The following is a 14,821-nucleotide window of genomic DNA, read 5'->3' on the forward strand; positions in this document are numbered from 1 at the left end:
AATGCATCTAATTGGCCTTCCAGCTTCAATAACTCACCTGCCTCCTTTAATTGGACAGAGGACCTATCACCATACCAAATAAGCAGGTGCCCTGGTCAAAATCCCAAAGAGCAACTGTTTCCTTCGGAGGTGGACTTGAAGCTCAAAAACAATCCCAGCTCCTGTTTCCGCCCCCAAAAGCAAAAATTCAACCCAAGTTTCAGTTTAATATCCTTTTGTCACAGGCCTGAAATACTGAGGGTGAAGTTTAACCTCAAAATGTGTGGGTTTGGGTTGGATGGGGCATTAAAATGTTAAAAGTCTGAATCAGACCCCAACCAACCCACTTCTGTTTTTAATGGAGGTGGTACATGGGGTGAGCAACTAACGCGCTCTTAAGGGGTGGCAATGTAAATATAATATAGTAAATGTTTTGCATGCCACATATTTAACCACCATTTTAAAATTAATCCCAACCTTGGGAAACCCAATGGCTAAAGGGAGGTGAAGACAACTGGACCCAGGATGCAAGTGCATTTCCACTCATCTGTTGGTTCCAGTTTAAATGCTTTACCTAACTCCAACATTGGACCCCTCACCCATTCCTGAACTCTTCCAATCTCCCAACAACCCTTCCAATTTCTTCCACGTGGCCTCTGATCCTCTCACCGAACCCTTTTGATCTCTCAGACCCGAGCCTCCAATCTGCCAATCTGCCTCTGGCCTCCAAAGGTCCCCAAACCTGGCATTCCTGACATTGCCTGGCTTCTTACCCCAATTTTCCATGGATCCAAACTTGAATCTATCTCCCTTCCCATGCACTTCCCTCCCCACACCCCACCTACAACCTCTGCAATATTGCCCACTCCCCCCTCCAACTCCCCAATCTTCCCTGACCTTGGGCTAGTACAAATAAACATATAAATTAGAAGAAGTAGGCCTTTTGGCCCATTGAGCCTGCTCTGCCATTTGACAAAAACACGGCTGATCTGATTGTGGCCTCGACCCCACTTTCCTGTCCACCCCCCTATAACTTTTGATTTTGTCAATCAAGAATCTAACTTAGCCTTAAAAGTATTCAATGATCCTGCCTCCACTGCTCTCTGGGGAAGAGAATTTCACAGACTAATGATCCTCAGAAAAAAATTCTCCTCACCTTCATGTTAAATAGGAGACCTCTTATTTTTAAACTATGTCCCCTAGTTCTAGCCTGTCCCGCAAAAGGAAACCCCCTTTTTTACATCCACCCTGTCAAGTCCCCTCAGGATCTTATGTTTCAATAAGATCGCCTCTCATTCTTCTAAACTCCAATGGATGCAAGCCCAGCTTGTCCAACCTTTCTTCATAAGATAACACTTCAATCCAGGAATCAGTTGAGTGAACCTTCTCTGAACTGCTTTTATGAAATTATATCATTTAAGGAGACCAAAATTGGACACTGCTCCAGATATGCTCTCAGGCGAGCCCTGTACAACAAGGCAAAAAAAACTTTGCTATTTTTATATTCTATTCCCCTCACTATAAACAACAACGTTCCATTTGGCCTTCCTACTCACAATCCGGTTGGCTGCACCAGGAAACACAGACACAAGATGGCAATCAGGTCCTGTCATTCAAATCTACATGAAACCCATTCATCCATGTTTTCTGACCTCAAACCAGCTCCATTTCTCCTCAAGTATCCAGCTCATTAACTCTCTCTCTCCACTGATGCTCCTTGGCCTACTGAGTTACATTTTGGATTTCCAGCATCCATAGTATTTTGCCTTGTATATCTTGCCGTACAGAAGAGGGCAACCAGAATGACTGAATGGAAGGTTTGGATTATAAAGGAGGCATTATATAAATTTGACATGTTACCATTGGAAAAGACAAGATTGGGAGATGATATCATTGCTTTTTTAGGATCTTAATGGGACTAGATAAAATAGACAAGCTGTGTCACCTTGTTCAGAACAACAAAACCAGAGAACGTGGTCTGCACTTGAAGTGGAGAAATTCAAGACTGACTTTTGAACATTATTTCAGTGAATGAGCAGCAAATCTGTAGAACGGGTTCCTTAGGGAGATGGTGACAGCAGCTAGTGATGATTCATTCAAATAAAAATTGGATATACTTGTTAGAAAATAAGATTTTGGGCTACAATATATATCAGTAATTTGAGACATGACATATGATAAGGATAGCTTGTGAGGTAATCGTCAGCCATGGAGTGGAAACCATCAAAGATGACTATTTCCTCATATCTAACCCTTCTTTGTACATCCCACTTCCTCCTCATCCTAATTCTTTTATGATTACAAGTTGCAGATGATTCAAGCACGCACCTCTTACTTTCCTACCCCATCACCACAACCCTCCCTTTGCCCTTCAGCTTTCAGATACCCACAAACTGTACCTTGGGGCTGGATTTGAAACTGTGGTCCCTGCCTGGCATGTTTATGGGGGTGGTGGTGGTTTGGGGTGGGGGGGGTGCAAAATGTCAGGTGCCTAGCCCACATCCTTGCTGCCCACCACCAGCATGTCCCCATAATACAGGAGGAGTGGGTAAGGCACCCATTAGGAAAGGAAAATAGTGAGAGTCAAAAAGAAAATAGAGCATGTTCAGGGCCAACATGTTCCCATAAAGGTGAAGGGTAGGACCAACAAATCCAGGGAACCCCCGGATGTCAAGGGATATAGAGGATTGGATAAGGGAAAAAAAGGAGGCTTACGGCAGATACAGAGGGCTGGAAACAACAGAAACCCTAGAGGAGTATAGAAAGCATGGTGGGGGGGGGGCGGGGAGTACTCAAAAAAAAGTAATTAGGAGAGTGAAGAAGGGGCATGAAAAAACACTGGCAAGCAAGATAAAGGAAAATCCCAAGGCATTTTATAAATATATTAAGGGCAGGAGAATAATCAGGGAAAGAGTAGGGCCAATTAGGAACCTAAGTGGCAATCTGCGCGTGGAGCCAGAGGATGTAGGTAAGCTTTCAAATGATTACTTTTCATCTGTGTTCGCTATGGAGAAGGACGATGTAGGTGTAGAAATCAGGGAGGAGGACTGTGATATACTTGAATAAATTAGCATTGAAAGGGAGGAGGTATTAGCAGTTTTAATGGGCTTAAAAGTGGATAAATCCCAGGGCCAGATGAGATATATCCCAGGCAAGGGATACATCATATGAGGCGAAGGCGCACAGGGGCCCTGACATTAATTTTCAAATCCTCTGGCCACAGGAGAGGTGCCAGAGGACTGGAGGACAGTGAATGTGGCATCATTATTGAAGGAGGGTAGTAGGGATAAACCAGCTAATTACAGGCCAGTGAGTCTGACATCAGTGGGAGGGAAACTATTGAAAAAAATTCTGAGGGACAGGATTAATCTCCACTTGGAGAGGCCAGAATTAATCAGAGATAGTCAGCATGGCTTCGTCAGAGGGAGGTCATGTCTAACAAATTTGATTGAATTTTGAGGAGGTGACTAGGTGTGTAGATGAGGGTAGTGCAGTTGATGTAGTCTACATGGACTTCAGTAAGGCTTTTAACAAGGTTCTGCATGGGAGAATGGTCAAGAAGATAAGAGCCCATGGGATCCAGGGCAATTTGGCAAATTGGATCCAAAATTGGCTTAGTGGCAGGAGGCAGAGGGCGATGGTCGAAGGTTGTTTTTGCGTTTGGAAGCCTGTGACAAATGGTGTACCACAGGGATCGGTGCTGGGACCCTTATTGTTTGCAGTGTACATTAATGATTTAGACTTGAACATAGGAGGTATGATCAGTAAGTTCGCAGATGACACGAAAATTGGCGGTCATAAATAGTGAGGAGGAAAGCCTTAGATTACAGGACAATATAGATGGGCTGGTCAGATGGGCAGAGCAGTGGCAAATGGAATTTAATCCTGAGTGTGAGGTGATGCATTTTGGGAGGACTAACACAGCAAGGGAATACACATTGAATGGTAGGACCCTAGGAAGTACAGAGAATCAGAGGGACCTTTGTGTGAATATCCATAGACCCTTGAAGGCAGCAGCACAGGTAGATAAGGTAGTGAAGAAGGCATATGGATGGGATACTTGCCTTTAATAACTGAGGTACAGAATATAAGAGCAGGGAGGTTATGTTGGAGATTTGTAAAATGCTAGTTCGGCCACAGCTGGAGCACTGTGTGCAGTTCTGGTCACCTCACTACAGGATGGATGTGATTGCACTGGAGAGGGTGCAGAGGAGATTCACTAGGATGTTGCCTCGGCTGGAGCTTTTTAGCTATGAAGAGTGACTGGATAGGCTAGGGTTGTTTTCCTTAGAGCAGAGAAGGCCGAGGGGGGGACCTGATAGAGGTAAACAAAATTATGAGGGGCATAGACAGGAAGAAACTTTTCCCCTTAGCGGAGATGTCAATAACCAGGGGGCATGGATTTATGGTAAGGGGCAGGAGGTTTAGAGGAGAGTTGAGGAAAAATGGTTTCACCCAGAGGGTGATTGGAATCTGGAACACTGCCTGAGGGGGTAGTAGAGGCAGGAACCCTCACAACATTTAAGAAGTATTTAGATGGACACTTGAAACACCATAGCGTACAGGGCTATGGACCAACTGCTGGAAAATGGGAGTAGAATAGATAGGTGTTTGATGGCCGGCACAGACACGGTGGGCCAATGTGCTGTATAATTCTTGACTCTATGACTAGGCTGCCTGCCCTTTGGCCTATTGAGGCCCTTAATTGTCCAATTGAGTGGCAATTAAGGGCTGCAATCCACCTCCATGCCATTAAACACTGGGCAGTGGCAGGCAGCACAGGGTGCAAAGGCCAATTTTAAAATGGCTTCTTTGAACAGATGGGAAGGGGAGCATTGCACCCCATTGGAGCATTTTGTTCCCCCGTGCCTGCCCTTCAAAACCTGGCCCCCCCTACTCCCCTCTCACCCTCCACTAGGTTCTGATCTCTCACTGCCCTAAAAGTCTAGGACTTACCTGTCTCCAGACACCATGGCTGGCTTCTCCCCAGGGCCTCATTGCAGTCCTTTACTGAGCTCTGGCACCGCTAGAGCTGCCAGTCAATCAAACTGAACTTCAGCTGTCAAGGTGGACCTTCTTGTTCATCGAGAGCAAAAGTCTGACCCTCAGCCTATTTAGTCTGCTGGCAGGATGCGATCACTGTGGGGCTGGCTTTTTGAAAAAAATTGTCCATTCGAGACAGACTTTCCTTATCGGGGGTGGTGGCCAGAAGTCTGCCCCCCACCACAAAATCCTTCGTCTGTTCTCGATATCAATTTTGAAGAAACACCATCACTCAATGTCACTAGCTCAGATACTGACACTACACATACTTTTGAGAATAGCTTACAGGCTGGATTTGTAAGTGGCGAGACACTAGGCATGAGTGACCAGCAGCAAGGGCAAGGGATAAATTCACACAGATTCCAGCTCACTAGAGGAGTAGAACCTGAGAGCATTGATGGGAAAGCTATAGAAGGTGGCTGAAGTGCATGCACAATGAAATACATAATGTGTTAGTAGACCTGGCAGAAAGCCTCTGTGCAATGTCAAAGGGCATGAAGGAGTTCAGCACCAACTTTGCCAGCTCTGTGCAGAGCCCTGTGCATCAAATCAGCATTACAGACTAATTGGCGTCACGATCTGCCTTTTCTGTATACCTCCGCTGGATATGCACTGCATACTGAATATGCACAGCATACTGAATATACACTGCATACATGCTAATGTTATATTGTAATACTTTCAAATTTGCTGATGACACCAAACTGGGTGAGAATGCAAGTTGAGAAAGATGCAAGGAGACTTGGACAAGCTATGTGAATGAGCAAGAACATGGCTGATGGAATATAATGTGATTAAGTGTGAAGTTATTCACTTTGGTAGAGAAAAAACAGGAAGGCAGAATATTTCTTAAATAGTGGGGGGTTGGGAAGTGTGGGTGTCCAAAGGGACCTAGGTATTCTTGCTCATGAGTCAGTAAAAGTTATCATGCAGGTGCAGCAAGCAATTAGGAAGGCAAATGGTGTGTTGGCTTTCATCACAAGGGAATTTGAATACAGTGGTAAGGATGTGTTGGTACAGCTGTAGAGCCTTGGTGAGACCTCACTTGGAGTATCGTGTACAGTTTTGGTTCCCTTACACAAGGGAGGATATACGTGCCAGACAGGGAGTGCAATGGAAGCTCACCAGGTTAATCCTTGGGATGGTAGGATTGTCTTGAGGAGAGGTTGGCAGACTGGGTCTGTATTCCCTAGAGTTTTGAAGAATGAGGAGTGGCCTCTTTGAAAATTACAGGGTGGATGTAGATGTTTCCCCTGGCTGGCAAGGGGGCATAATCTCAGGATAAGGGGTAGGCCATTTAAGACAGAGATGAGAAGGAATTTCTTTACTCAGAGGGTGGTGCATCTTTCAAATTTCTTACTCCAGAGGTCTGCGGAAGCTCAACCATTGAGCAGGTTCAAAATAGAAAATCCAATAGGTTTCTGGAGACTAATGACATCAAGGTATATGGAGATATCGCAGGCAAGTGTGTGGGGTAGATGATCTAATTGAATAGCAGAGCTGGCTCGACAGGCCCACTCCTGTTCCTATGGCTCTCACCAATATGGTGTCCAGCGAAACTCGCTCCAGAAACCTGCATGCATGTCATGGATGCCATTTTGTGCCTCTAAAGCCATTTGCAGTGCCCAAAATTTGCATTCTGTCTTTTCTCAACCACCAATTCCTACGGTAAAAGCTTTAGACAATCCAAGGAATTCTTTCTCTGCTTCATGACCTGGCTTGTTCTCATCCCTCTAACCTCCAATTTGATGTTGCAGGACAGAAGCAACAATTATACTTAAAAATAGTTGTTTGGTAGTACAGAATTTGAGTATTGCTGAAAGAGAGAAATTTCAAAGCTTTTCGTCTTACACTCATCGGGACACTTCATAAGAATACCAATATGGGGGAAAAAACGACAATTTATACTGTATGAGAAGAGAGTACTGATTGGTTGGCAAGAGGACTCCAGTTGGTAGAGGCGTTGCCATGGAGAACTGTACCACGTGATAGTGACTAACAGTTAACTGCTGAGCATCATTTGAAACTTAAATTAGGCAGCTTAATCCCAATTGGTCAAAGCACTGCCCTGAGGAATGAGTCAGCGAATGGCTGTCACTTATTTTGTTTTGGTGAAAGAGGCACAATGCAAAGAACAGGGCTCTATGTATTAATATATGTAGCTTCCAGTACATGCAAATACTCCACACCGACAGTCTGACTGACGATCTTCAATTCTTTGTCAGCACAATTTGCTTTTTCAGCACTAACTGTGATATATGTTAAATCAGAATTTAGTAAAAAAATTAAGAAACTTAAATGTAATATAAAATGATAGAAAAACTTCTAACAAAACTACTGTGCAATGCTATTCCCAGGCAAGTCAAAGTCTAATTTAATCCTAGATAAAAACAAAAAATTGCGAATGCTGGAAATCCAAAACAAAAACAGAATTACCTGGAAAAATTCAGCAGGTCTGGCAGCATCGGCGGACTCTTTTCTTCTCCGCCGATGCTGCCAGACCTGCTGAGTTTTTCCAGGTAATTCTGTTTATGTTCTAATTTAATCCTGCCCATTTCTTTTCTTTCCCCCCAGAAAAACACTCACCTTTCTTCCTCCAAAAGCTCTCTCTGTAGTATACCATGCATTTGATCACACATCCCATGGGAACACGCTGGATGAGTTGGTTTCGCAGAATTGGTAACGGTGGTTCATAATGAATCTTTGCGCTGATTGCTGGTGGAATGGCGCTGATAACATACTTAGCCTAAACAAAAAAAAAGTACAACTTTATTCTTACCTTTCCTCTTATTAACTCCACTCTTCACCCATCCCAACCTCAAAGATCTTAGGCAGTTGAATAAACAGGATTCTCCATTTTAAAAAAAGATCACTGATGGGATGTGGGTGTCGCTGACTAAGCACTTGAGAAGATGGTGGTCAGCTGCCTTCTTGAAGCGCTACAGTCCATGTTAGGGAGGGAGTTCCAGGATTTTGACCCATTGACATTGAAGGACCGGCGATATATTTCCAAATTAGGATGGTGAGTAGTTTGGAGGGGAGCTTCCAGGTGGTGGTGTTCCCATGCATCTGCTGCCCTTGTTCTTCTAGATGGTGGTGGTAGTGGGTTTGGAAGGTGCTGCCTAAGGAGTCTTGGTGGGTTCCTGCAGTGCATCTTGTAGATGGTACAAACTGCTGCTACTGTGCGTCTGTGGAGAAGAAAATTAATGTTTGTGGATAGATTGCCAATCAGCGGGCTACTTTGTTCTGGATGGTGTCAAGCTTCTTGAGGGTTGTTGGAGGTGCACTCATTCGAGCAAGGGAAGGAATATTCCATCACACTCCTGACTTGTGCCTTATAGATGGTGGACAGGTTTTGGGGTGTCAGGAGGTGAGTTACTCGCCGCAGGATTCCTAGCCTCTGACCTGCTCTTGAAGCCACAGTATTTCTATAGCTAGTCCAGTTCAGTTTCTACTCAATGGTAACCCCAGGATGTTGATATTGAGGGATTCAGCAGTGTTAATGCCATTGAGTGTCAAGGGGTGATGGTTAATTTTCTCTTGTTGGAGATGGTCATTGCCTGGCACTTGTGTGGCACAAATGTTACTTGCAACTCATCAGAGCAAGCCTGGAAAGTGTCCAGGTCTCCCTGTATTTGGACATGAACAGCTTCAGTATCTGAGGAGTCACAAATCGTGCTGAACATTGTGCAATCATCACCAAACATCCCCATTTCTGATCTTATGATACATGGAAGGTCATTGATGAAGCAGTTAAAGATGGTTAGGCCTTGGACACTACCCTGAGGAACTCCTACAGTGATATCCTAGAACTGAGATGATCAACCTCCACCAACCACAACCATCTTCCTTTGTGCTAGGTATGATTCTAACCAGCAGAGAGTCCCTCCCACCCCACCCCGATTCCCATCGACTCCAGTTTTGCTCAGGCTCCTTGATCTCACACTTAGTCAAATGCTGCCTTGATGTCAAGGGCAGCCACTCTCACCTCACCTCTGGAGTTCATCTCTTTTGTCCATGTTTGAACCAAGGCTGTAATGAGGTCAGGAGCTGAGTGGCCCTGGCAGAACCCAAACTGAGCGTCAGTGAGCAGGTTATTGCTAAGCAAGTGCCGCTTGATAGCACTGCTGATGACCCCTTCCATTACTGATGAGGGAGAGTAGACTGATGGGGCGGTAATTAGCTGGGTTGGATTTGTCCTGCTTTGTGCACAGGACATAGCTGGGCAATTTTCCACATCGCTGGTAGATGCCAGTGTTGTAGCTCTACTGGAACAGCGTGGCTAGGAACACAGCAAGTCCTGGAGCAAAACTCTTCAGTACTATTGCCAGAATGTCAGGACCCATAGCCTTTGCAGTATCCAGTGCCTTCAGCCATTTATTGATATCATGTGGAGTGAATTGAATTGGCTGAAGACTGGCATGTGTGATACTGGGGAACTCCAGAGGAGGCCAAGATGGATTATCCATTCAGCGCTTCTGACTGAAGGTTGTTGCAAATCTTCTGCCTTATCTTTTGCACTGATGTGCTGGGCTCTTCCATTATTGAGGATGGGAATATTTGTGGAGCCTTCTCCACCAACGAGTTGTTTACTTGTCCACCACCATTCACAACTGGATGTGGAAGGACAGCAGAACTTAGATCTGATCCGTTGGTTGTGAATCGCTTGCTACTTATGCTGTTTGGCATGCAAGTAGTCCTGTGTTGTAGCTTCAAGTTGACACCTCATTTTTAGGTATGCATGGTGCTGCTCCTGGAATGTCCTCCTGCACTCTTCTTTGAACCAGGGCTGATCTCCTGGCTTGGTGGTAATGGTAAATTGGGGGATATGCTAGGCCATGAGGTTACACATTGTGGTTGAGGACAATTCTGCTGCTACTGATGGCCCACAGCCCCTCAAGGATGTCCAGTTTCAAGTTGCTAGATGTTTGAAATCTATCCCATTGAAGTCCCCCACCCCAGAGTAGATTCTGTGCTCCTCCCACCCCCAGTATTCAACAAAAAGAATAATGATTCATCAGCTGAGGAGGGTGGGGTGGTATGTGGTTCCCATGTTTGAGTGACCTGATGCCATGAGACTTCATGGGGTCTCGAGTCAATGTTAAGGGCTCCCAGGACTCTCTTTCAACTGTATACCACTGTGTTGCCACCTCTGCTGGGTCTGTCATGTTGGTGGGACAGGACATACGTCAGGGATGGTGATGCAAAAGTTTTAATCCATGAGTATGACTATGTCAGGCTGTTGTTCTCCCAATTTTGGCACAAGGCCCCAGATGTTACTAAGGAGGACTTTGCAGGGTCAACAGGGCTGAGAATCCCATTGTTATTTCTGGTGCCTAGGTGATCTGTCCAGTCCCATTCCTTTTTATTGACTTTAGAGGTTTGATGCAACTAAGGAGAGTCAACCACAGTGTTGTGGATCTGGAGTCACATATAGGCCAGAGAACAATACGACAATGGTTTCATGTTCATCGTTAGATTGTAATTCCAGATTTTTATTGAATTCAAATTCCACCATCTGCCATGGTGGGATTCGAACCCAGGTCCCCAGGGCATTACCCTGGGTGGCTGGATTACTAATCCAGAGACGATACCGCTGTGCCACCACCTTCGCTTTACAATGACAACTCCAAATTTCCTCACAATGCACTTGGGTTAAGTTAGAGTGAGAAATACAGGGTACAACCATAACTAGGATTTGCCTGAAGATTTTGAGTAGCAATTAAAAAAGTTGGAAGTATTATTACTTTCGTAATTCTGTCTACACAGCCTTCAACTTGCTCCTGTCTTCCTGTGGCATTTGAAAGCACTGGGAGATTTTGACTCTCATCCACAGTAAGAGTTTCTCAGGGACAGATATGGCCTTATCCATTGGCATCCAATTGTATACCATTATCAATGAGAAGAGGAACAGGAGAGGGCGAGGAAAAAAAGCATTTGAGAATAATGCAGCCTACCAGCTATTACCCTGCCATAGAACATGTCGGCAGCACAGCTCACATGAGGATAAAGTATTAGAAAGTGTATCTCACCAAACAGACAATGAGGGACCCCCATCAGCCAACATATCAACATGCCTCAGCCAGCATCATCTGCCTATGCTGCTATGTGGCAATGAAGGTGACAACTGCATTCAAGTTATGGCCATTTCCAGCAGCCATGTCTATAAGGTCAGCCAGAGTACATTTCGAACATGCATTAATCAAATGGATAATGCACCTTTTAAGAAAGCTGGGGAATTTATTCAATTTGGAATCACCATAAGGCTACAGTGAGCTAGTTTGTTTTAGACATACAGGGTTTCTGATCTTCCTAAAGTTCAACGTACAACAGATGATACTCACGCTGACTTGAGAGGCCCTGTATTTACCCTCCTCAGGTTCCTCAACAGAATGGTCTTTCACTGTCAATGTACAGGTGGTGTGTAAAACATTTAAGATTTCTAAATGTCATGTAAGATGTATGGATTTTGTCAAGATATATTCATTCTTTAGAATTTAATGCTTCCTTAAGTGTTTCAAGGAAGAATATCATGTCAGCGAATAGCTTGAGGGTGACAAGGTGTATTCCTTGACCCCATGGGAAATGACTCCAATAAGAATTGCACAAACAGCAGCAAATAAGCACTACAACTGAGGCACATGCCTACACCACAGTTATTATTAAGAACACCAATGTGCTCTGAAGGGGCTTACTGATGGTTTTCATGTTGTTGCAGGTTGAGAATGGAGCTACAGTATGCTCCAACTTGTACAGCCCAGACAGCTGTAGCCTTCTGTGCCATGCACAGCTTTGTTGTATCTGGACTTGGGTCTGGATTATTGTGTTGGAGGCAAACATAAAGGGAAGCATCATGAGGTCTCCTTTGCCATTGCTGTAAGTGGCATTAGAGTACAACTAGTCAGTGATGTCTTCTCTTCTGTTTAAGATGGTATACCCTAATTACTTCTCCCTCATCTTCAAATAATCCGATATCCATCCTAGGACGTTACAATATATCAGGCCTCTTTGTTACAACATGAGCATGTCAATGGTGCATCCTTGCAAGCTGGCTCCATAAATGACCCCATCCAAGACTTGGGCAGAGCTTTATTGGCCTCAGGGAAAGGCAAGTGGGGCTTTCACTCTCCTGCATTTATGCTGGCAGATGTCCCCCAAGAATTTCTGGGCCACTATTCACTATCCCTAATTTTGTGGAACGCTTTGGAGTTAAGTACATTACCAATTGTTACCATCCATTTTTCTCACCTCAAATGTCTCATGATCCAGTGTCTCCACAATGGCTGTACTTTGTGTTTGATCAATCCGGATTACAGGCTTTTTCAGCTTCACGCAGTCCCCAAGATGGTTCATCAGCCGTTCACAGATCTGACCAGAACCACCAACAAACTTTCGCTCCTGCAAATGTAAAATTTATATTAATGGTCTCCTTGAAAACTGTGGATCACTAAAATAGTTAATTAACCATGGCTACATGAATGAGATATATAATACCTCAAAAAGCATAGATCAAAAGAAAGGCTCGCATTTCATAACCTCAAGGTACCCAAAAGTACACAATGCAGTGTAGTTAAATGATGTAATGTAGGAAATGTGGCAGTTAATTTGTACAAAGCAAGGTCCCACAAACAGTAAAGTGATAATGACCAGAGTGTCTGTATTAGGGACAGTGGTTGAGAGATAGATATTGGAGAACTCCCCTGCTCTTTGAAGTTGTGCCATGCAACATTTTACATCTTCTTGAGAAAGCAGATGGGACCTTAATTTGATGTCTCAGTTGAAAGACAGTACTTCTGACAGCACTCCCTTGGTATTGTATTGGAGTGTTAAGTTTAGACCTTCTGCTCAAGGCTCTGGAATGAGACTTGAACCCACAACTTTTTAACTGGGGTAATGAGACAATTACACTAAGTCATGGCTGAAGAACAAGATTATTTTAGTTCCCTTGATGGATTCTGCTGGCTTAGTGAACAGGTCTTGAGGAGAATGGAACTGCTGCCCATTTTCCTATCCCTTTCAAAGTCTTGGGGTTGTGGGGTGGGAAGGTAGTGACAGTGGCATTGCGACTGGACTAGTGGACAATGTGGCAGACTGTTAAATACCCTCTGAACAAGTGCAATTAGGGATGGGCAATGAATGTTGCCTTGCCAGCAACACCCACATCCCACGAATGAATAAATAAAATCTACATATTGTGTGTGCACCCCCACAACATTCTGGTCTAACTTAGACACAGTGTCAGAGATGGAGATGGGTGTTGCGGGAGTGGAAGTGTGTGGAACTGGCACTGGACAAGTTGGACAAAGTAAAAATCATTTATTCTCTATTAACTCATTATTCTTTCCCCAGGGTCCCACCTCAATTTAACAATTCTCTTTTTACAGATACATTTGTTGAATATTTTACTGTTCTTATTAATATTTGAGATTGACTATTCATAATCCCTCTTTGGTTTCCTTATCCATTTCAATGTTTTCTTTTATTTTCCCTTATTTTTATTCTATTATACCCATGAGCTCCATAGGCTCTACTCTTCAATTTTAGTCTGTCTGCAGATTTCCTTCTCTTCCACAATTAGAGTACAAGTAATACAACCTCACTGATACAACTCTATTTTTAACCTTTGATCTCTAACCATGCATGCAGACTCTGCCTGAACCTGTTTTTTGCACAAAACCAGGTCTTCCTGGAGAATGTTTATCCCCCTCAACCAAAATTGCCATTTCTCCTCTCTTCTTGCCTATCATGTCCCTCCTAAAAATATTATAACCTATGTTATTTCTTTGTGCAGCACAGAGTCTGAACCCATGAACAGGCTCGGGAAAATTTCTACCCCATTGCACATCTACTGTCCTAGCATGCAGGACCCTTAAGTTGGTGTCAAGTGTCAGCCGTGGCTCAGTTGGTAGCACACTTGCTTCTGAGTCAAAGATTCTGAGTTCTAGTTCCATGCCAGGATTAGAGCGCAAAGATCTAGGCTAACACTGAAGATAAAAATGTCCAGGTAATGAATATAAAAATGTCCAAATTTCTCCATTGTTAAATTTTTTCACAATATGTACTGGCACAAGTAAATCAGGACCAGAATACAAAATGTTTGCTCATCTAAACAAAAACAGAATTACCTGGAAAAACTCAGCAGGTCTGGCAGCATCGGCGGAGAAGAAAAGAGTTGACGTTTCGAGTCCTCATGACCCTTCGACAGAACTTGCGTTCGAGTCCAAGAAAGAGTTGAAATATAAGCTGGTTTAAGGTGTGTGTGTGGGGGGCGGAGAGATAGAGAGACAAAGAGGTGGAGGGGGGGGGTGTGGCTGTAGGGACAAACAAGCAGTGATAGAAGCAGATCATCAAAAGATGTCAACGACAATAGTACAATAGGACACATAGGTGTTAAAATTAAAGTTGGTGATATTATCTAAACGAATGTGCTAATTAAGAATGGATGGTAGGGCACTCAAGGTATAGCTCTAGTGGGTTTTTTTTTATATAATGGAAATAGGTGGGAAAAGGAAAATCTTTATAACTTATTGGAAAAAAAAGGGAAGGGGGAAACAGAAAGGGGGTGGGGATGGGGGAGGGAGCTTACGACCTAAAGTTGTTGAATTCAATATTCAGTCCGGAAGGCTGTAAAGTCCCTAGTCGGAAGATGAGGTGTTGTTCCTCCAGTTTGCGTTGGGCTTCACTGGAACAATGCAGCAAGCCAAGGACAGACATGTGGGCAAGAGAGCAGGGTGGAGTGTTGAAATGGCAAGCGACAGGGAGGTTTGGGTCATTCTTGCGGACAGACCGCAGGTGTTCT

General features: G+C 44.1%; 1 protein-coding gene across 2 annotated transcripts in view; it reads right to left on the reverse strand.

Annotated features, from left to right (window-relative positions):
- mao (monoamine oxidase) overlaps window positions 1–14,821 on the reverse strand; it is a 384,518-nt gene that overhangs the window by 46,646 nt on the left and 323,051 nt on the right. For both annotated transcript variants that reach the window (XM_041211760.1, XM_041211761.1), the window contains exons 7-8: window positions 12,271–12,420; window positions 7,609–7,768 (exon numbers count right to left, since the gene is read on the reverse strand). In XM_041211760.1, coding sequence (XP_041067694.1) covers window positions 7,609–7,768; window positions 12,271–12,420 — 310 coding nt within the window. The remainder of the gene's footprint in view (window positions 1–7,608; window positions 7,769–12,270; window positions 12,421–14,821) is intronic.

This window comes from Carcharodon carcharias, chromosome 18, assembly GCF_017639515.1.
Source record: "Carcharodon carcharias isolate sCarCar2 chromosome 18, sCarCar2.pri, whole genome shotgun sequence".
Lineage (NCBI taxonomy): Eukaryota > Metazoa > Chordata > Chondrichthyes > Lamniformes > Lamnidae > Carcharodon > Carcharodon carcharias.